This window comes from Orycteropus afer, unplaced genomic scaffold, assembly GCF_000298275.1.
Source record: "Orycteropus afer afer isolate SDZICR_OR568_19922 unplaced genomic scaffold, OryAfe1.0 scaffold00132, whole genome shotgun sequence".
In the NCBI taxonomy this organism is placed as follows: domain Eukaryota; kingdom Metazoa; phylum Chordata; class Mammalia; order Tubulidentata; family Orycteropodidae; genus Orycteropus; species Orycteropus afer.
This window is the reverse complement of record NW_006921719.1, coordinates 3,482,816-3,504,885: the sequence shown is the minus strand read 5'-3', so window position 1 is coordinate 3,504,885 and position 22,070 is coordinate 3,482,816. Positions and strand designations below refer to the sequence as shown.

Sequence of the window (22,070 nt, the reverse complement as noted above, 5' to 3'; positions counted from 1 at the left end):
TCGGAAGGAAGGTTGGGCAATCTACTTCCGTAGTGATACTGCCTTGGAAACCCAAGGAGGGGTCACTATGAGTCGGGTCCGACTGGATGGCATATAACAACAAAAACAACATTGAATTGGAAAAGGATGATATCATAGGAACTAAAGTGGGTTTGAAGACAGAGGTTGTTCATTGATAGAATTCTTGCCTTTTATGAGGGAGACCCAGTTTCAATTCCTGGCCAGTGCACCTTTAGCACAGCTCCCACCCATCTGTCAGTGGAGACTTGCATGTTGCCATGATGCTGAACAGGAGCTTTTAGGATAATACTGACTAGGGCATTTGACCACTAACCAGAAGGTTGGTGGTTCAAACCCACCAGCCACTTCTCTGAAGACAAGACTGGGCAATCTACTTCTGTAGAGATACCACCTCAGAAACCCAAGGAGCGGTCTTTATGAGTTGGAAACAACTCGACGGCAGTGAGGTTTTTTTTTTGACTAGGAAGAAAGGCCTAACCATATGGACAAATCAGCTAATGAAAACCCTATGGATTCCAATAGTCCAATCCACAACCAGTCATGGGGATGGAGCATGACCAGGCAGCATTTCTTTCCTTTGTTCATAGGTTCACCATGAGTTGGATGCTAACTGGACAGCAGCTAGCAACAACAACAGAATGAGTTTAGTCCTCAAGCCTGCTTTTTCTGTCAGCCCCATCTGACTTGGCTGATCATTTTCTTCCTCTTGTTTATTCATTGAGCAAAGTTAATATGTCCTCTACTCCTGAAAGACACCACTACTTTTCCCCCAGTGTGGAAGACTCTGCTAAGAGCACCTGTTCCTGGCCTGAGTACCTAGCTGTCTCTCCCCTGCCTCCCACCATCTCTCCCTCTGTGGTCCCTATGCATTGTTCCTTTATAATTCATGCTGCCTGGCAGTGTCTGGCCTATTCCTGGATGTCTAGTGTGAAGTTTATAGTTTCCTGCCACCACTTCTGACTCCATTCATTCCCAAACAAAACCACAACGTATCTGAGCTTCCAGTTCATCCTTTTATTACCACTGTCTTTTGTGGTTTGGGGATGCTTGCTTTTTGACAATGAATGAGAGAACAAATGTAGCTGTATTTCAAATCCCTTGAGCAAAGCCTGCCAAATCCACTTGAAGAAGATAAATATTTCTGCCTCTGTGGTTTACCATGGCTCAGGCTCTGAATTTACATAGGGAGTGAACATTCAAAAGGGTTTTTTTTTTTTTTTCTTTTAAATTTGGAAAATAAAAATTATAGCTTATAAGACTAAGCCAAGGAAAGTGCAGTTTTTTTTTTTTTGTTGTTGTTGTTGTTGTTTTTTACTTTCTTAGCTTTCAGCTGTGGAATGTGTTGAGTGTCGATAGGGTTCATCATTGTTTTACAAGTACCTCCACAGAGCCTTCTTGGCTTCCATGGAATTCTTTATGCTTCAGAGTCTCCTTGCCTTCTTCCCCCATTTTCCGTGTGTGAAAACCAAGGAAATAAGACATATTTAGAACACTTTGCATGTTTTCTTCACTGATATTTTAGCTTCTCCATTTGTGAGAATCTTATTTGCTAATGTAAAATTGGAGTGTATTTTAAGAATCTATTTTTCTAGCAATGACAGTAATTATCACAATTAACATTGAGGACTTCCTATGTGCCAGACCTTGTTCTCAGTACTCTGATTAAATATATTAACTCATTCAATTACCTTGCCAACCCTATGTTGTTGTTAGGTGCTGTTGAGTCAGCTCTGATTCATAGTGATCCTATGTACAACAGAACAAAATACTGCCAGAACCTGCACCATCCTCATAATTCTTGCTATGCTTGAGCCCATCCTTGTAGCCATATCTATATATAGATAATATAAGGAGGCAGTAATATTGTCCTCATTTTGGGGATGAGGAAACCAAGGCACAGAAAGATTTAGGAATTATCCTCATTGTGAATGCTAATATGTGGTGGTGGGTGATTCCAGTGTGTGTGATACTAGAAAGAGCTCCAGTATTATATCAGACAATGGTGATGACATTATAGTCCTATAAGGGTTAGGGACCAGGAAAGGCTTCCTGGAGGAGGTAGCACATGAATTGAGGTCTTGAGATTTATATTAAAAAACTAAACCTATTGCCATTGAGTTGATTGCAACTTATAGTGATCCCCATTGGGATTCCAAGACCGTAAATCTTTACAAACGTAGATTGTCTCATCTTCCTTCTGCAGAGTGCTGATGAGTTTGAACGACCAGCCTTCTGGTTAGCAGTCAAATGCTTTGCAGAGTGTACCATCAGAGTTCCTTTGAGGTGTATATACCAAAACCAAACTCACTGATGTCGAGTTGGATCCAACTCATGGCAACCCCTCCTTGGGTTTCCGAGGTGGTATCACTATGGAAGTTGATTGCCCAACCTTCCTTCTGAGGAGTGGCTGGTGAGTTTGAACCACCAGCCATCTGGTTAGCAGTCAAATTCCTTAGCCACTATGCTACCAGAGCTCCCTTGAGATGTATATTGGTGTCAGAAAAACATCATGCCAGGTACTTGGGATAGAGGATTACTTAAGGGCTGCCCACTCATTAGTCCATGGTTGCCTTTTGAGGGTTATCTAAGTGTGGAGAGAGATCTGAGGGATAGTGAGGTGGTAATTGCAGCAAGGATACGGCTAGAAAAGTCAGCAAATCCTGGAGGTCCTTCATGTTGCATTAAAGAGCTTGTATTTCATCTGGATGTAGTAGAAGTCATTTGAAATTTCAACTAGTGAAGTGATGGAATCACTATTACCTTTTAGAAAGATCTCTCCAGTCATCTGCAGCTTGTTTCTAATTTTCACTATGATAAATAGAACTGCAGCAAATCTCAACTGTACATTTCTAATAGTCTCCTTAGGACAGATTTGTGGAGTGGAGTTTCTGGCCCAGGAGATATGCATATTGCAAGCATTTAATATCTACTGACAAATTTCTTTCAGAGTGTCAGTACTAATTTAATTTTGCCACCAGCAAAATATGAGCTCACCTCTTTCCACACCTTCATCAATATGGGAAAGTTATCTTTTATTTTTCCTTAAAGCTATTTTCTAATGCTTTTTCTGGTTTCACTTTTAACATTTAACTTTGATTTATGGAAATTTACTTTGACATATGATATGCAATGTAATTCTAACTTACTATTTTTCTAGTTAGCAAATTGTTCGAGCACTGGCTATTGAATGATCTAAAGCACTTGCATTGGTTTTAAAGTGCCATGCTGTGTAAAGTAAATACTCCAGGACCAGTTCCATACTATTTGAATTATTGTAGCTTTTTAATTCTTTTTTATCTAACTGTGCAACTGCCCTGTGTTTGCTATTTCTGTACAAAATATTCTGAACTGTTCTCATCTAACTTTGTGTAACACTTTAGAGTTGTATTGTTTGTTTCCTAGCTCGCAAAAAAATTGTCTAAGGTTTTTGATTGGAACTTCATTTGTTTTATAAATTACTTAAGGGAGATGAACATCTTTTTCATTTTGATTCTCTCCATCTTGGAACATGTTGTGTGTCTGCATTTGTTCAGGTTTTTAATGGAATCCTCTCGATATTTTGTGGTTTTAGTCATGTCAACCCTGCACATTCTTAATAAAATTTTTATTAACAAGCTTACAGAACTTAGGAAATTTTCTTATGCATTTTAAGCCTCATTTTTCTTATCTGTACAATCAGGAAAATAATGGTACTCATTCATAAGATTGTTGTGAAATTATGTGAAAATCATATTAGATTATACTTTTAATATGCTTATAGTGCCTAGAAGTAAATACTAACAGCAAGTGTTAGCTGAATTCTAGAAATTAGTACTTTATATATGTGTGTGTGTGTGTGTGTGTATGTATATATCTATATATATATATATATATCATATATAACACACACACATATATATATAAAATGATATATATACATATAAAATGATATATATACATATAAAATGATATATATAATATATAGGTATAGGCTACTGTTTTAAACTCTCATTTTCTTTTTTATACTCCTGTGTGTCCTGCATTTCCTCCATGCGAATGTTGCTCCTCTGGTGCCTGGTGGTCGACTGCTCCACAGGATGCATCTCCATAGAGTATGTGGGTGTGTCACCCTGGGTTGAGTGGTCTGTGTGTACATCTTGTTTACTATTGGGCTAAAAGCCAGCCCCTGGGAGTGAGTTTTATTCCAGGCCTGAAGTGTATTCCAGGGCCATAGTATTGGGGGGTCCCACCAGACTCCATCCGACCAGTAATTCTGGTCATTATTGTGTTTTTGGATTCTGTTCCATGTTTTTCCTCCCACTCTATCCAGGATCTCCAGTTTTGACTCTTTCCTGAGCAGTTGGCATTGGTAGCCGGGTGCCATTTACTTCTTCTGGTCTCGAGGTTCATCAGGTCCTAGGGCTAATTGCTTCCAAATGTCCTTGGTTTTTTGCACTCTTCTTTGCTTCGGACAATAGGAGACCATTAGCTGCATCTTAGATGGCTGCTTGAGAGCTGTTAAGACTCTACTTGCTACTTACCAATGTAGGATGAGGAATAAGACTTTTATGTATTTTGATGTGCCAATTGAGTCTGGTGTCCCCCAGTATTATGGTCCTTGAGTTGGTAGATCCATTGGATCCTCTCTCCCACAGTGTCTGGCTGTCTGTGAGAGATTATTCTATGTCTGTCTTCTGTAGTTTCTGTAAGGATTGTGGTTATTTTGTATCACTGGTATCTGTACAAGATTAGTCTCTCATTTTCTTTACAAAAATTTTCAGTTAATTTGATAGTTTTTCATAATTATTATGTCATATTCAAATAATAATTTTGTCTATTTTTTCCCTAAAATTTATACCTGTCTTTTAGCTCTTCTATTTTTTCATTATCTCATTTTGTTTATCCTTATACTTTTATATTTCTGAAGTTATTTCATGTCATTTTGTCTTTATAAGTTCTTACATTAAATTGTTGTTGTTGTTGTTATGTGCCGTTGAGTCAATCCTGACTCAGAGCGACCTCTCCTTGAGTTTCTGAGGCAGTATCACTACAGAAGTAGATTGCCCAACCTTCCTTTCTAGGAGTGGCTGGTGGGTTTGAACTACCAGCCTTCTGGTTAGCAGTCAAGTGCCTTAGGCACTATGCTACCAGAGCTCCTTATATTAGATTAGCATCTCTAAATTTTAATAGGGAACTTTAATCCATTTAAATTTGTTATTATTACTGATGTTTCTAGTCTTCTATTTTAAGTGTTTCCTTGCTTGTGATGTTTGCTTGATTTATTTTCTCCAACAACAGGAGATGTATGTTTAGTCATTTTACTTTTTATACATACTCAAATCTACGTTTCTTATCATGAATATTAAGAACTATGCTGTTTTTGTTGATTTCTCCATGTTTAAGATAAGTAAATTGGCATAGGTTTCTTTAAAAAAAAAAAAAAAAAACAACTTCCAACCTATTTCCTCAAATGCCTGGTTTTTGTTACTAAACTCAGGGTGTTAAGCCAAGGTGATCAGTAGTAAATCATGCTTACTCTGTGCATTCTGTTCTTGAAAAAAACTAGCTTTGGTGTTTGATTTGGTTCTATAATAATTTTTTATAGTTTTAAAAATTAATCATATGTTTAAATTATTTCAATTCTCACTATCAGTCCTTACATGACACACATTTAAATGCTTTTTTAAAAACTGAATTCTTATTAGCTGGAGTTTGGATATTTTTATTTCAGAGAGATACAGATACATAAATGTCATAATCTCTAAAACCTCATATACTTAAGAATATTTGTTTTCTACTGTCTCACATTTTCAGAAATATAAATTCTTATTTTAAAAGATTTTTGTTTTGTTTTGTTTTTTTCCCCTTAAAACTGTGAACATATGACTCTGGAGTTCTCTGTCTTTTAGTGTTGAAGTAGAAATGTTCAAGTCTAGATGGTACTCTGGTGGTGTAGTGCCTAAAGCATTTGACTGCTTAACCAGAAGGCAGGCGGTTCAAACCCCCAGCCACTCCTCGGAAGGAAGATTGAGCAATGTACTTCCATAGAGATAACCCCTCAGAAACCCAAGGAGGGGTGGCTATGAGTCGAATCAACTTGATGGGAATGAGTTTATTTTTAGAGGAATAATTGAGCCTAAACAACCTTTTTTTTCTTTTGTTTCCATTTTTTTTTTTTTTTCCTTCTTAGATATACCAAAAACTCACTGCCCTTGAGTTGCTTCCCACTCATCGCAACCCTGTAGGACAGAGCAGAACTGTCCCATAGAGTTTCCAAGGCTGTAAATCTCTATGGAAGCAAAATGCCTCATCTTTCTCCCAGAGTGGCTGGTGGATTGAACTGCAGACTTGCCAGTTAGCAGCCAAATCACTTAACCATTGCACTAAATTTTATTCCATATCCTTGAGATTAAAATATTGAGTATTTCTCAAGAATAAGTCCTAAGAATTTTGGTAAAAAAAAAAAAAAATGAGAGCTTTTAGGGCATAAATGCAGATCTTTCTTGGGTATATGAAAATTTTCTTCTATTTTACTTATATCATTTTTTTTCTTATTTATTCTAAAGTTTCACCAATTATCTGTATGAATCTTTTCTCTCTTTATTTTTAACACCTGATATTTTGTCATATCTTTGTCTTTTTCTTCTATTTTGGCAGCACTACTTCCCCCTTAAACAAAATCACTTGCCCTTCTCCTCCTTAAAATTATTTCCTTCACTTGGATTTTCTTCTGTTGCAGAAACACTATTTGCATTATTTTTTCTTCATGTTTTTCATTCTTTTCTCAACAAAGCCAGGTGTTTTTATCATCTCCACCTGTTGATATTTCAATCCCACCTATCTTTTGTTTGTTTGAATTTATGGTTATTAAATTTTAAGTAGTTACTATAAAATTTCCTTTTGTTCCTGCCAATAAACATTTTCCAAAAATATTCTTTCTTTTACTAATTCATGTTACATTCTTCAATGCTGAAGAATTATTTTAACAGGTTGATATTAGTGTTTTATTTGTTTACTCATTCTTAGAATGAAAAAGTACTTCTCTAGGCTTCCAATTAGAGAACAGTGGTGGTTCAGTGGTAGCATTCTCTCCTTCCATGTGAAAGATTCAGGTTCAATTCCCAACTAATGTACTTCATACACAGCTGCCACCTATCTGTCAATGGAAGTTTCTGGTGATACAGTGCCAAAGGCATTTGATTGCTAACCAGAAGGGTGGCAGTTCAAACCCACCAGCCACTCCACAGAAGGAAGATGGGGCAATCTACTTCCATAAAGATTTACCCCCTCAGAAACCCAATGAGAGTCACTATGAGTCGGAATTGACTCAATGGCAATGAGTGTGGTTTGGTTCTGGTTTTATGATGCTAAACATGTTTCAGCAGATGTTTAAGACTAAGAGCAGAAAGAAAGATATCTACTTCTGATAGTCAGCCAATGAAAACTCTATGGATTATAATGATCCAATCTCATTGTGCATGGGGTTGCCATAAGTTGGGTGCCCACTCAATGACAGCTAACAACAACAGGTTTGTGTTTGCCCAATATCTTCAAATTGTCCTGTATTCTTCAAGGATGATCTTAGCATGCTTCTCTCACCTCTGATACTGCTGAGAGTAGAAAACAATGCCAGTGACTACTGTGCAGGCTTTGATAAATTACTTCTCTGTACATCAGTTTTCTCATCTATGAAGTGGGTGGAATAATACTCCTGAAATGGTTGTTGTTACGAGTAAATGACAAAATTTATGTAAATTACTTGGAACATTATCTGGAATTAATAAGAATACAATGAATACTAGTTGTTGCTATTTTTCTTGTATTGCATTTATTGAGCAGTTAAATCTATGACATCATCTAATTTAGTCTTCACATACCCTATTAAGTAGGTACTATCATTGTTTCTATTCACAGAAAGTTGTTGCCTTTATATTTAAAAAACTGTTTGACCGAACATAATATTTCTGTATCCTGCCTTATTTTAGTCAAAACTTTTACTCCATCATTTTCTGGTTTTGAATATTTTAAGTCTGATGTCCATCTGACTTTTTATTTCTACACACTTGCTTTTTGTGCCAAGATGCCAAAACAGTTCTTTCTTCATCCTCAAAGCTTAATTGTTTAACCAGATGTATTAGTTTCCTGTTGCTGCTGAAACATATTACTACAACACAAATTTAATGTCTCACCAGGAAGCTCAGCTGGTATCTCTGGTCTGGGACCCACAAGGATAAAATCAAAGCATCTGCTGGTCTGGGCTCTTCTCTAGAGACTCTGGGGAGTATAGGCTTCCAGGCTCATTCAAGTTGTTGGTAGGATTCAGTTCCATATGGTTGTAGAACTGAGATCTGGTTTCTTTGTTGGCTGTTGCTAGGGATCCTTCTTAGCTTCTAGAGGCTACCTGCATATTTTGCTTGTGGCATCTTTCATCTTGAAGTTGGCATGGGATGACTCTATCCAGACAAATTTATTGGCTTATAAAGTCTCCTGTAGTTAGATTTGGCCCATCCAGATAATCTAGGATAATCTCCACATCTTGAATTCATTTAACTTATAATCACATCTGCAAAGTCCTTTTAGCCATGTGATATAGCAGTCATAGGTTCCAGGAGTAGGACATGAACCTCTTTGGGGGGCTGTTGTTCTGTCAACCACACCAGGCTTTTATGTTAATAATTTTTAATAACTTTTCTCTGGACCAAAGTGTGCCCTTTCCGGCTGCATTTTACAGAAATTTTGCCATATCTTATTTCTGAACATTTGTATATGTTAGTGTCTCTACTTGAAGAATTCAGTCATCCTCAGTATTGAATTATTTAGGCTCACTTTTACTTTGTCTCTGTTGCATTTTTAAAAGTTAATTTTATAGAGATATAATTTAGATAGAATAAACTGCGTCTATTTAAAGTGCACAAACACTGTGTTTTAACAGATATGGTCATAAAAACCCAGCCCAACTAAAGATAGAGAACATTTCTGTCCCTCTCTCCACCCATCTAATTGCTTTAATAGTTTCTCTTTCTCTCTTTGACCACTACATTCACTCTGAAGTCTTGCTGCTGTGTCTTACTGATCTTCAGCCCTGTCTCTTCTGTTTTATCCTGCTTCTGAAGTATTTGTTAAAATGTAATAGTGTTGTTATGTTTCACAGTTTGTTTTCTTGGCTCTGAAGTCTTTTCCATTTTATTCTATTGTTTTGTCAACTTATTGTTAAGTTCTCATATTATTGTTATTTGTTGTTGTTGTTATGTGCCATCAAGTCAGAACCGACTCACAGCGACCCCTCCTTGGATTTCTGAGACGGTATCACTACAGAAGTAGATTGCCCAACCTTCCTTTCGATCATATTATTCAGTGGTATTCTTTTTAAATTCTTCCTCTGTACAAGAAGGAGCCCTAGTGGTTCAATGGTTAAGCACTTTGCTGCTAAAAAATAGATTAGCAATTCAAACCCATCAGTCACTTCAAAGAAGACTTGACAGTTAGCTTCTGTAAAGATTTAGTCTTAGAAACCCTATGGGGCAGTTCTACTGGGTCCTATAAGGTTGCTATGAGTCTGAACCAACTTGATGACAATGAATGTTGGACTTACACATAGCAATAGTGTTACATCCTGATGATTGGAGATGTACTGTTGTGGACAACTGTACTAAGTTTTGTCTGGGAAAAGGAGGTTGATTTGGATGACTTCCAAGAGAATCTTGTAGCCATATTTCTGAAGTTTTAATCATTACGTCTTGGAACTGCATGTTAAGTACATGTCTCAGCAGCATTTCCTAACGTTACTTAATGGAACACTAGCCTATGAATAAGAGTCTTACATTCACTTAAATTTGTGAAATATTGCACATCATGTTCCCCTCTTAGATATTTACATGATACATTCACATATTATAGTCTTTGGAAAAGTTCTGTAGTAAAATAAACCTGTTAAATGTTATTAAACCCATTGTTTCCTAAACTTATTCTATCACTAAACCATGTCTTATTAATATCTCATCATACAAAATGTTTCTTCAGCATATCTTAAATATATTACTAAATATTTTTTTTATAAAGGAAAAGATAGTAAATATTTTAGGCTTTGCAGGCCGTACAGTCTTTGTTGCAAATGCTCATCTCTGCTGTGGTAGAATGAAAGCAGCTTTAGAAGAAACATGAACAAATGAGTGTGGCTACTTTCCAGTAAAACTTTCTTAATGGACTCTGACATTTACATGTTATGTAATTTTCACATGTCACAAAATGTTAATCATCTTTTTTCTTTTTTTTCAATTATTGAAATATGTAAAATGTGGTCTTAGCTACTGAGATGTACAAAAACGGGAAGGTTGGTTTTGGTCTGCAGGTCATAGTTTGCCAACCTCTGATTTAAGGAGCTCTGGCGGCATAGTGCCTAAGGCATTTGACTGATAACCAGAAGGCTGGTGGTTCAAACCCACCAGACACTCCTCGGAAGGAAGGTTTGAGCAATCTACTTCCACAATGATACTGCCTTGGAAACCCAAGAAGGGGTCACTGTGAGTCAGGTCCGACTCCACGGCAGTGTGTAAGGGTCTTTTTTGGTAATTCAGGGTAAGAAATAACTACTTTATTCAGCCAGACTGTGCAATACCTTTTTCTTTCTTTTTTTTTTAAATTGTGATTTGGGTGAAAGTTTACAGAGCAAATTCATCTTCCATACAGCAGCACTTCACGTACGCTTTGTCTCATGACATTGACTGCAATCTCCCACAGTGCAACAGCTGTCCTCCCACTTCCTCCCCATAGCCACCTCTTCCCTGTGTCCTTCCCTCCCATGCACTCCTGCCCCGCCCCCCAGCTGTCTCCCTGTGCATACACAACTCTTCTATTCTGCCATGATTGATCTCTCCAAGGAGCGTATCTACCTAAGGTAAATGTTCGGCTCGTATGCCTGTCTTTTGTTTGGCTGGAAGCCACTGGATTGGATCAGACTGTGCAATATCTTTTATATTTTCAAGAAAAACTAGGAGCTTAGTATATTTCTATATTAAACATAAAAGAACAGTAAAGCCTTGTCTACTCAGCTGAAAGCATTTAAGTAGTCTATCATTTAGCTTCTAAATATTGAGATGGCTTAATAAAACCCTGTCTATTACAAAGGATAAACTCAATAAAGATTGGTTGAATGAGTATTGGTGAATATCTCCACATTCTAAAAGAAATTAGATTAGAAATTATCTTTATATAATGGTTTCTTTATTATCAAATTTTAAGGAAAACCTTTGTAATGATGTTTTGCAAGGGTCATTGCACAAAATTTGACTTTGCAAAGGTTCAGTACATCTCTAGGGAAAAATTCTTTGTATTTCTAATAAGATTTGAGGATTTTTTAACTATGTAATTGGCTATAAACAGAAATACAAGATTTCAAATGTGTTGACTTCCTTCTGAATGAAGATAATTATTTTTCCTTCACAGAATGATTGTCACTCCTGCTTTTATGGTCTATATTAATGATCACCGGTATCTTCCTGTATCTCTCTGGTTTTCTGTAGGTTCATTCCAGAGCCCTGGTCAGCCTGCAGTACCACATGTGGGCCAGGCATTCAAGTCCGTGATGTGAAGTGTCGTGTCCTCCTCACATTTACGCAGACAGAAACTGAGCTGCCTGAGGAGGAGTGTGAGGGCCCCAAGCTGCCCACTGAACGACCTTGCCTCCTGGAAGTGTGTGAGGAGAGCCCTGCCTCCCATGAGCTGAATACCTCTGTCCAGGAGAAGGACAGCGAGATGACTTATGACTGGGAGTACGCTGGGTTTACCCCTTGCACGGCAACATGTTTGGGAGGTATTTGATCCTTTGCTTAAGGGACATTTTAACATTTAAAACATGAGGTTCTAAATATTAAGCCTTATAACTGCATGTTAAGCACACGTTTCATCAGCACTTCCTAAAATTACTAAGGGACAGTTATATCTTGTGTTGCTAATTGTTTGAGAAATTATTAACTAGGTTAAGACAAAATGCAAATGAGAGAAAGTCTAAAGTTAAGTGATTTAAATAACTTGAAAAGTCTACCATTGCTTTCTTTTATATTTCATGGTAACTGTTTTAGAAAGGTAAAGGATTATTCTTGCTGTCGAGTTGATTCTAACTCATACCAATCCCTGTGTTCCAAAGTACAACTGCTCCATAGGATTTTCTTGGTTGAAACCTTAATGGAAGCAGATCACCAAGCCTTTTCTTTTGTGGCACCACTGGGTTTGAACCACCAACTTTTAGGTTAGCAATTGAGCTTAAACCATTTGTGTTACTCAGAAATTTAAGGTAAAAGATACCCACCCCAAAAAAAGGGACAAAAATCATTGAACTGCCCTATAGGGCTTCCAAGGCTGTCATGTTTATAGAAACAGATTGCCACGTCTTTCTCCTACAGCTGGAGGGTTCAAACTGCCAGCTTTCAGTTAGCAGCCAAATGCTTGAACACTGCAACACCAGGGCTTCTTAAGATAAAGGGTAAACCAAGAAAACCTAGTCCATCAAGTCAATTCCAACTCATAGCGACCCCCATTGGGTTACCAAGGTGGTAAATCTTTACAGAACTAGATTGCCCCATCTTCCTCCTATGGTGGGTTTGAACTGCCAACCTTCAGTGCCTTAGCCACTACTCCACCAGAGCTCCAACAAGGTAAAGGGAATATATTCTAACTAAAAAAGGTTATGTACCTTTGGCCTAAGAGTCTACATAACTGAGATGGGGAGCGGGTAACTGGTTAATGTGTAATAAATAGGAAAATGCAAAATTGATAAATAGAGGCAATCGTGTATGTAAATCAGTTTTATAGATGGAGGCAGTCTGGAATTGCTGTATCTGATGAAACTCTCAGTCATAGGTCATCCTCAGAAAATATTTATGTTTATATATATTTATATTGGGCTGAATCAATGTAAAACAAATTAATCACCTTGATTTATGTATATCTATGTATTTGGGGACATACATAGTCAGGGAACACTGTTAGGATACGGAGGTCATTGCATGGTCAAGGGGTCTTGAAAGGGTCAGAAACTGGCCCCAGAATTACGTAAGCATGCCAGGATTCAACAAAGGAGTACATGAGCAGGGAGAAGGAGTCCAGCTGAGCACTCCCCAGGCACCGTTGGAAGTTAAAAAATAGTTGATAGGAAAGTTAGATCTTCTACTACCATGAGGGAGCTCTGGTAGCATAGTGGCTAAGGCACTTGACTGCTAACCAGAAGGCTGGTGGTTGAAACCCACCAGCCACTCCTCGGAAGGAAGGTTGGGCAATCCTACTTCCGTAGTGATATTGCCTTGGAAACCCAAGGAGGGCTCGCTATGAGTCAGGGCTGACTCAACGGCACACAACAACAACAACACTACCATGAAGGTGCCTCAGTCTCATCAGGAATCCAGGGACACTAACACTCTGCTCCCTGCCTTGACTGTGCCTTCCAGTTATCTGTCTATGTTACAGGCTTGGTGGCTGAACATGCTCTGACTCCAATCAAAGGCAGTGGTGGGAAAATACCAGAAAGTGTTGCCTCAGAAGGCAGATGGCTCAAAAGCATCCTCTACTCTTTCTAGTTGTCCTGAGCCCCTTATTTGGAACTCCCTGTCAGGATTCATGGGAGCTCTGGTGGTGTAGTGTCTATGGCATTTGACAGCTAACCAGAAGACTGGCAGTTCAAACCCACTAGCCACTCTTTGGAAGGAAGAGTGGTCAATCTACTTCCATAGAGATACTGCCTTGGAAACCCAAGGAGGGATTGCTATGAGTCAGAACAGACTTGACAGTGGTGTTTTTTTTTTTTTTTTTTGTTATTAGGATTCATGGCACTGAACTCATGGCCCAGTCATTGAGGCCTGAACCTATAACCCTTTGTTGCCCAATCTCTTGAGCCAGAATTCTTAATCCTTGCCATCCAGGGTCCATGATTCATTAGTATCTGTTTTTTTTTTTACCTTTCTATCTAATGAAACCTCTAAACCAGCCTATCCTTGACACCTATTTTCTAACATTGCACTCTATATGGGCAATAAGCCCATATAGAGTAGCATGTGCTTTACCTTGAAGCTATATCTAAGCTATTGTCTTTCGTGCAGAATTACACATGTGGAGTTTAGGACAAGGATCCTTAGCTTCCCCTAGAGTCTTCTGTCTCCTACTTGCTTCTCCCTAATTCCTAGGAGCTCATCTTAATTAGCTGGGAATTTAGTCTTTCTGGTTTGCATGGACCCTAAATGTCTGATGTGTCTCCTCCTTCCATGGCACATGGTCTCAGTTGCCCTCCACTGCCTCATGTTTATTATTGTCCAAAATTTAAGTCCTGCTCCCTCTGAGATCAGGATCCTGGACACTTCTTTTGTCATGTTCAGATTTTTAGAACCTTAACACTGATATCCCTCCCCTTGGACATCTGGGAACTAGTGCTTTCTCTTGACAACTCTAGGGAAACTCTCTGAGATAGCTGTTGAAATGCAAAAATTTTTCTCTACTCAACCACAATTTTAAATGCCTGGAACTTTCTTTTGCATTGCAACAAAAGCCACCTACTCTCACCACTTCTTCTGAGCTCCCATGTTGCTGCAGTTTCACCAGGAACCTGGAGTTTTGTCTTTCATTTTGACAGCAGAAACTAACCCTGGTATTGCTTGCACACTCTTAAATTTATCTTGTTAATTTCAAGTTTTATTTATTTATTATGATTTGGGTGAGAGTTTACAGAGCATACTGATTTTCCATCCAAAAATTCATATAAATTTTGTTTTGTGACATTGATTGCAATTCCCACAATGTAACAGCACTCTTCCCACTGCCTCTTTATGTTTGCTATTTGTTTGTCCTTTTCCAACCCTTCTTGCCTTCTGAGCTTTATCCTGGGCAAATGCTGCTCTTTTGATCTTGTAAGCTTGATTGTTCTAATGAATGTATATCTCCTTGGCGTTATTGTTCACTTTATATGTCAGTTGATCATTTGGCTGAAAGCTTAGCCACAGGGATGAGTTCAGTTACAGGCTTGATGGGTGTCTAAGGACCATAGTCTTGGAGGTTCAACTAGTGTCTATCAGACCAGTAAGCCTGGTCTTCTTTATGATTTTGAAATCCGTTCCACACTTTTCTCTCACTCTGTCTAGGACTATCTATCTTGTTGTGATCACTTTCAGAGCAGTCGGCATTGGTAGCCTGGCACCATCTAGCTTTTTTGGTCTCAGGGTCATGGAGGCTGGTATTCATGTGGTCCATTAGTCCCTTGAACTAACTGCTTCCTTTGGTCTTTGATTTTCTTCATTCTTTTTTCTCAAAATGGGGAGAGACCAATAATTGCAACTTTGATGACTGCTGATTAAGTTTTTAGCCCCCAGTCAATACTCACTCAAAGTAGGATGGAGAACATTGTATTTGTGGTCTATACTAAGCCAGTTGGGAACCTTAGAGTTCCCCAAGACTGTGGTCCTGAGCTCCTGGCCCAGCATCTCATTCCTTCAAGGTGTTTGATTATGGCTAAGAAGTTTTCATAATTTTGCCTTCTATAGGCTGTACTATATTCACATATATTTGTAGCACATATTAATACATATGTAGAAATAACCTCTGAAACCTGTATATATATATATTTGTGGACATATTGGATGTAGTCCCATCTGGATTCCTGCTCTTGTTCTGCTTTAGTGTCTATCTATGTATCCACTCCTAGATTATTTTTATTACCATTATACAGGCTTCCATTTGTGTATGTAGCAGTAGTTACCTTTGTTGCCTTTAACTCTTGTGCTTCTCCCACTGTCTTCCTTTTCCTTGATCATTTTGTTCTGTCTTTCCTCTTATTGCATATTGCCTTTCTCTTCACCCAAGTTAATGTATGTCTACCCTCTAGTTAGTGAGTCACCCTCCCTTCCCCTTACACCCATGGTAAACTTCAAAGAATGATTCTTTCTATGGGAAAACTTTTTGATTTCCAGCAAGATGGTGGAATAGGCAGACAAGCTACACAGACCCTTTGCAACAAAGCAATGAGAAACCAATTGAAACTGATACAGAAGACAATCCTGGAACTCTAAGCTTTGAAAGGAAGGATAAAGAAGTAGATTAAGTACCAACTAGTCGAAGAACCTGAATGAAACATCAAATAAAGAGACAAATGGATCTGTGGACTGCCAGCTCTCCTGAGGGCACAGGCATTTTGAGTATTTTCCAATAGCAACCTAAGAATCAGCACTGTTCACCAAGGCTGCATGGGCAAGGACTGCATAAGTGCCTAATGATCAGAGGGAGAATAGTGAGGAAGGGGACAGGTGGACCTGTGGACTGCTGGTGGCTGTACTGAGGGTGCAGCCATTTTAAATATTTGAAAGTGGCCAGTGCAGCCATTTTGAGTGTGAGCAGGTGGTGTTCTTGCTTGGACTGAGACCTGGGAGTAGGCTCTACTTACTGAGGACAACATGGACAACTGCACTAGAGACTGACAATTGGAGAGGTGCAATATTCCCCTTGTTACTCTTGTGCCTTGCACTCACTTGGTGAACAGAGGTATGGCCACCCCCCACCTCCACCCATCTTCTTGACCTGCAGGGGTTCCATCCATATATATGCCTTGCAAGAGCCTGGGTGCTGTGCCCTACCCTGCAAAGTTTTGTTTTTGTTTGTTTGTTTATAAATTATTCATTTTATCTGCCTCCTTTCTACCAACCCCCCCCCCCCGCCTTTTTTTTGTTGTTGTTTTTCTCTTTCCTATCCCTGGTTCTTTTTTTTTTCCCCCTCTTCCTTTTCCTGGTTCCCTACTTTTTTCTTTCTTTTGGTTCTTCCTTTCCCTCGTTTTTCTTTTTCCACTTTTCCCTAATCCTTTACTCTAGCTCTTTTCTCTCATTTCTCCCTCCCAAGATATTGTGGCTTTTTTTTTCCCCCTTGTCTTTTTATGATTATCTTTCTTTTATCTTTTTTTTAATATATTTTGAAAATTTTTCTTCTTATTTATTGCATTTCTTTCTTTTTTGAGGATTGTTCCTGTTTATGCATTTGGTTTTTTTGTTTTGTTTTCTTTTCTTTTTTGTTCTCTTTGTTATTTGTTTTTGGTTTATTATTATTATTATTATTATTATTATTATCTGAATGGGAGACAGCAACTTTTCCCACACAACCCAACCATAACTGCACTTCCTGCAGCCCTACCAACTGAGTGAGAGCCACCACTTGCTTTTGCACTAATTGACCAATGATACACAATACCAGCTCAACTCACCCTCAACTGCTCTTTATGAACAGCTAATAGAGATCTGTGCACACACTCTTATTTCAGGAGACAGGTGCTGAGTGCCTAAGTGTTAATGACTAGTGAATAGGGGAGTGCAATACCCTGCTCACACAGATATATAAAAGATAAAATAAAGAAAAAAAATCTTGCATGAATCACACTGACATACAACCACAAATTAAACATAAATACAATGCCACCACAATGTCCTAGAAACAACAGATCATCACAGCCCACAGAAAAAAAGCAAGATAAAGTAGTAGAAACAGGGGACCAGGATACAAAACCAGAAAACATGCCTGAGGAAGAAGCAGCATTGGAACTCCCTAAAAAGGAATTCAAAAGAATTATATTTGGGTACCTTCAACAGATTGAGAGGAGGATCAAGGAAAACACTGACAAGATCAAGTAATACACTGAAAAAATTAAGGAAAACACACATAAAACTCTAAAACAATTTAGGAAAACAATGCAAGAACAAATCGACAATATAAACAAAAAAATAGAAATGATACAAAAACAAAAAACAGAAATCCAGAAGATTAATATTTCAGAAATAGATAACCCATTGAATGGGCAAAGGAGTAGAATCAAACCAATGGTAGACAGAATTAATGAGATTAAATACAAATACCTCAATACTACTTTGTTAAGTCATCAGTTAGACAAAAGATCAAAACATAATGAATAAAGCCTAAGATTCACATAGGATATAATCAAGAGAATTAACTTACATGTAATTGGAATTCTAGAATAGGAAGAGACAGATAAAACCAGAAAAAATCATCAGAGATTTGTTGGAAGAGAATTTCCCTAATATGATGAAAAGTGAAAATATAGCCATTCAAGAAGTTCAATGAACCCCAAACAGGATAGACCCCAAAAGAAAATCACCAAGACATGTTATCATCAAACTCACCAAAACCAAAGACAAAGAAAGAACCCTGAAAGCAGCATGGGAAAAATGAAAGGCTACCTACAAAGGGCAATCAATAAGACTAAGCTCTGATTTCTCAGCAGAAACTATGCAAGCAATAAGGCAATGGGATGATATACATATAATCTTGAAAGAAATATATTTCCAACCAAGAGTTATATACCCAGAAAAACTTTTTATCAAATATGAGGGTGAAGTTAGGAGATTCCCTGATAAGCAGAACTTAGGGGAATTTGTTAAAATAAAACGACCTTTACTGAAGATGCTAAAGGGAGTCCTCCAGACAGAGAACCAACAACCATGATTAACACACATAACAACATAACCCAGAAACCAACCCAGTTTAGAAGCATCCAAAGTAAAATATGCTTGCAAGACTGTAAACAGGGAACCAGAGACATCAACTGGTAAATGAGCCCAACTGCAAACCAAAAAGAGGGCATAAATAGTGTAGTTACAGAACTTCTAAATAGTGAGGAAGTCAAGACAATTGTGAGATAGAACAGACTATTTAAAATTTGGGAAGAAAATTATAAATTACGGGTAACCTCAAAGAAAAATTATAAACCCTTACATCAAAATAAAAGGGAGGACAAACACAAAAACTTAGCAAATATTAAAACAATAGCAATGAAGGAGATGATAACATGACTCATAAACAAAGTGAGTTCAGCACAGAAAATTATGTGGAATAAAGAAATCAGAAAAACCACAGAAAAATACATAATAAAATGACATCAGTAAATTCATACTTGTCAGTAATTACACTGAATGTAAATGGACTAAATACACCATTCAAGAGACAGAAAGTTGCAGACTGGATAAGAAAACATGACCCATTAATGGGCTGCCAGCAAGAGACTCGCCTTAGACACAAAGACAAAAATAGACTAAAAATCAAAGGTTGGAAAAAAGATATGCCAAGCAAATGGCAACCAAAAGAGAGCAGGAGTAACAATATTAATTTCTGATAAAATAGAAAAAAAAAAAAAAACCCATAGAGACAAATAAAGACATTTATAATGATTAAAGGATCACTTGAACATGAGAACATAACCAAAATAAATATCTACTCACCCAATGAAATAGCCCCATAATACATATAGCAGACTTCAACAAAATTGAAAAGACAAGTAGATGACTCCACAATAATGGTAGGAGACTTTAATACACCACTTTCAATAAGAGATAAACTGGAAAGAAACCTAACAAAGATGCAAAAGAACTAAACAATATGCTCAAACAACTTGATCTTCTAGACATCTACAGAGAACTCCACCCAACAACAGCAAAATATATATTATTTTCCAACACACATGGAACATTCTCCAGAATTGACCATAGGTTTGGCCACAGAGCAAGCCTCAATGTATTTAGAAACATTGAGGTACTACAAAGCATTTTTTTAGATCACAAAGCTATAAAACTAGAAATCAACACTAGGAAAACCGATAGAAAAAGAGCAAAGACATGGAAACTGAATAGCACCCTCCTCAGAAAAAGACTGGAGAATAGAAGAAATAAAAAATGAAATTAACAATTCCTTGAATCAAATGAGAATGAAAACACAACATACCAAAATCTTTGTGACACAGCAAAAGCAGTGATCAGAGGGCAATTTATAGCAACAGAGGCATACGTCAAAAAAAGCACCAAAATTAATGCCTTAAGCCAACAACTCCAACAATTAGAAAAAGAACAACAAGAAAGGAAATAATAAAGATCAGAGCAGAAACCAGTAAAACAGAAAATAGAAAAAACAATACAGAAAATTAACAAGACTAGAAGTTGGTTCTTTGAAAAGATTAATAAAATCAGCAAACTTAACAAAGGAAAAGAAGGTGAAGGTGCAAATAACATGAGTAAGAAATTAAAGGGGTGACATCACAACAGAACCAACAGAAATAAAAGAATACTATCAGGATACTATGAGGAATTATACTCCAATTTGAAAACCTAGAAGAAATGGGCAGATTTCTAGACACACACTACTTACCCAAACTAACACAGATTGAGGTAGAAAACTTTAACAGAGCCATAACAAAAAAATTGAACAGGTCATAAAAAAATTACCAACAAAAAAATGTCCTGGCCTAAAATGGTTTCAGTGGAGAATTCTACCAATCATTCAGAGAAGAGCTGACATCATTCCTGCTCAAATTATTCCAGAACATAGAAAAGGATGGAATCCTCCCAAATTCATTTTATGAAGCAAGCAAAATCCTGATGCCAAAACCAGGAAGAAACACCACTAGAAAGGAAAACTACAGACCAATATCCCTTCAACAAATCTTCAACAGAATCCTACCCAATAGACTCCAACAACATAAAAAAAAAAAAAAAAAAAAAAAATGTGACCAAGTGGGATTCATACCAGATATGCAGGGTTGGTTCAACATTAGAAAAACAATCAACGTAATCCATCACATAAGTAAAATAAAGGTAAAGAATCACACAATCATATCAATAGATGCAGAAAAGGCATTTCATAAAATCCAACATCCATTCCAGATAAAAACTCTCAATAAACAGGAATAGATAGGAAATTCCTCAGCATAATAAAGTGTTGATTGTTGCAAAACCAACAATCAACACTAATCTCAATAGAGGGAGACTGAAACAATTCCCCTTGTAAACAGTAACAGGCAAGGATGCCATCTGTCTCCACTTCTATTCAACTTGTTTGGAAGTGATAGCCAGGACAATAAGGCAAGAAAGGGAAATCAAAAGCATCCAAATTGGTAAGGAAGAAGTAAAACTATCCCTATTTGTAGATGCTATGATCCTAAACATAGAAAACCCAAGAGACTCAGCAAGAAAACTGCTGGGAACTTACTGAAAGATTTACCATAGTGGCAGCATACAAGATCAACATACAAAAATCAGTTGGATTCCTCTACACCAGCAAAGAGGTCTCTGAAAACTAAATAAGGAAATCAATACCATTTACAATAGCTACCAAAAAAATAAGATATTTGGAAATAAATCTTACCAGGAACATAAAAGATATATACAAAGAAAACTACAAAACACTGCTTCAAGAAACTATAAGAGATCTACATAAATGGAAGAACATACTATGTTCATGGATAGGAAGATTGAACACTGTGAAAATGTCAACACTACACAAAGCAGTCTATACATTCAATGCAAATCCGACCCAGATTCCATCTACATTCTTTAAAGACATGGAAAAACCAATCACTAATCTTATATGGAAAGAAAGAGACCTTAGATAAGCAAAACATTACTGAAGGAGAAGAACAAAGTAGGAAGTCTCACATTCCTGAATCTCAAAACCTACTATACAGGCACAGTTGTCAAAACAGCCCGGTATTGGTACAACAACAAACACATAGACCAGTTGAACAGAATTGAGAACCCAGAAATAGATCCACCTTGACCTGTGGTCAGCTGATCTTTGACAAAGGGCCTAAATCCATTAAATGGGGAAGAGATAGTCTATTCAACAAATGGTCCTGGCAAAACTGGATATTCATTTGCATAAAAATGAAACAAGAGCCATACTTCATACCACACACAAAAACGAACTCCAGATGGATCAAAGATTTAAATGTGAAACCTAAAACTATAAAGTTCATCAAACATAAAATAGAGGCAAACTTAGGGACCCTAATTTATGGCATAAATAGACTGTCAAGCATAACCCAAGATGCACAAACAGCAGAAGATGAACTATATGATTGGGACCTTCTAAAAATTAAATTCTTATGTGTATCAAAAGATTTCTCCAAAAGAGTAAAAAGAGAACCTACAAAATGGGAAAAAGAAAATATTCAGCAATGACATATCAGACAACAGACTTACCTCTAAAATTTATAGAAAACTCCAACATCTCAACATCAAAAAGACAAACAATCCAATTGAAAAATGGGCAGA

General features: G+C 37.3%; 1 protein-coding gene across 1 annotated transcript in view; it reads left to right on the top strand.

Annotated features, from left to right (window-relative positions):
- Nucleotides 1-22,070, top strand: part of ADAMTSL3 (ADAMTS like 3) — a 598,021-nt gene that overhangs the window by 331,120 nt on the left and 244,831 nt on the right. The window contains exon 15 of the mRNA XM_007945172.1: nucleotides 11,520-11,809. Within this exon, the coding sequence (XP_007943363.1) occupies nucleotides 11,520-11,809 (290 nt within the window). The remainder of the gene's footprint in view (nucleotides 1-11,519; nucleotides 11,810-22,070) is intronic.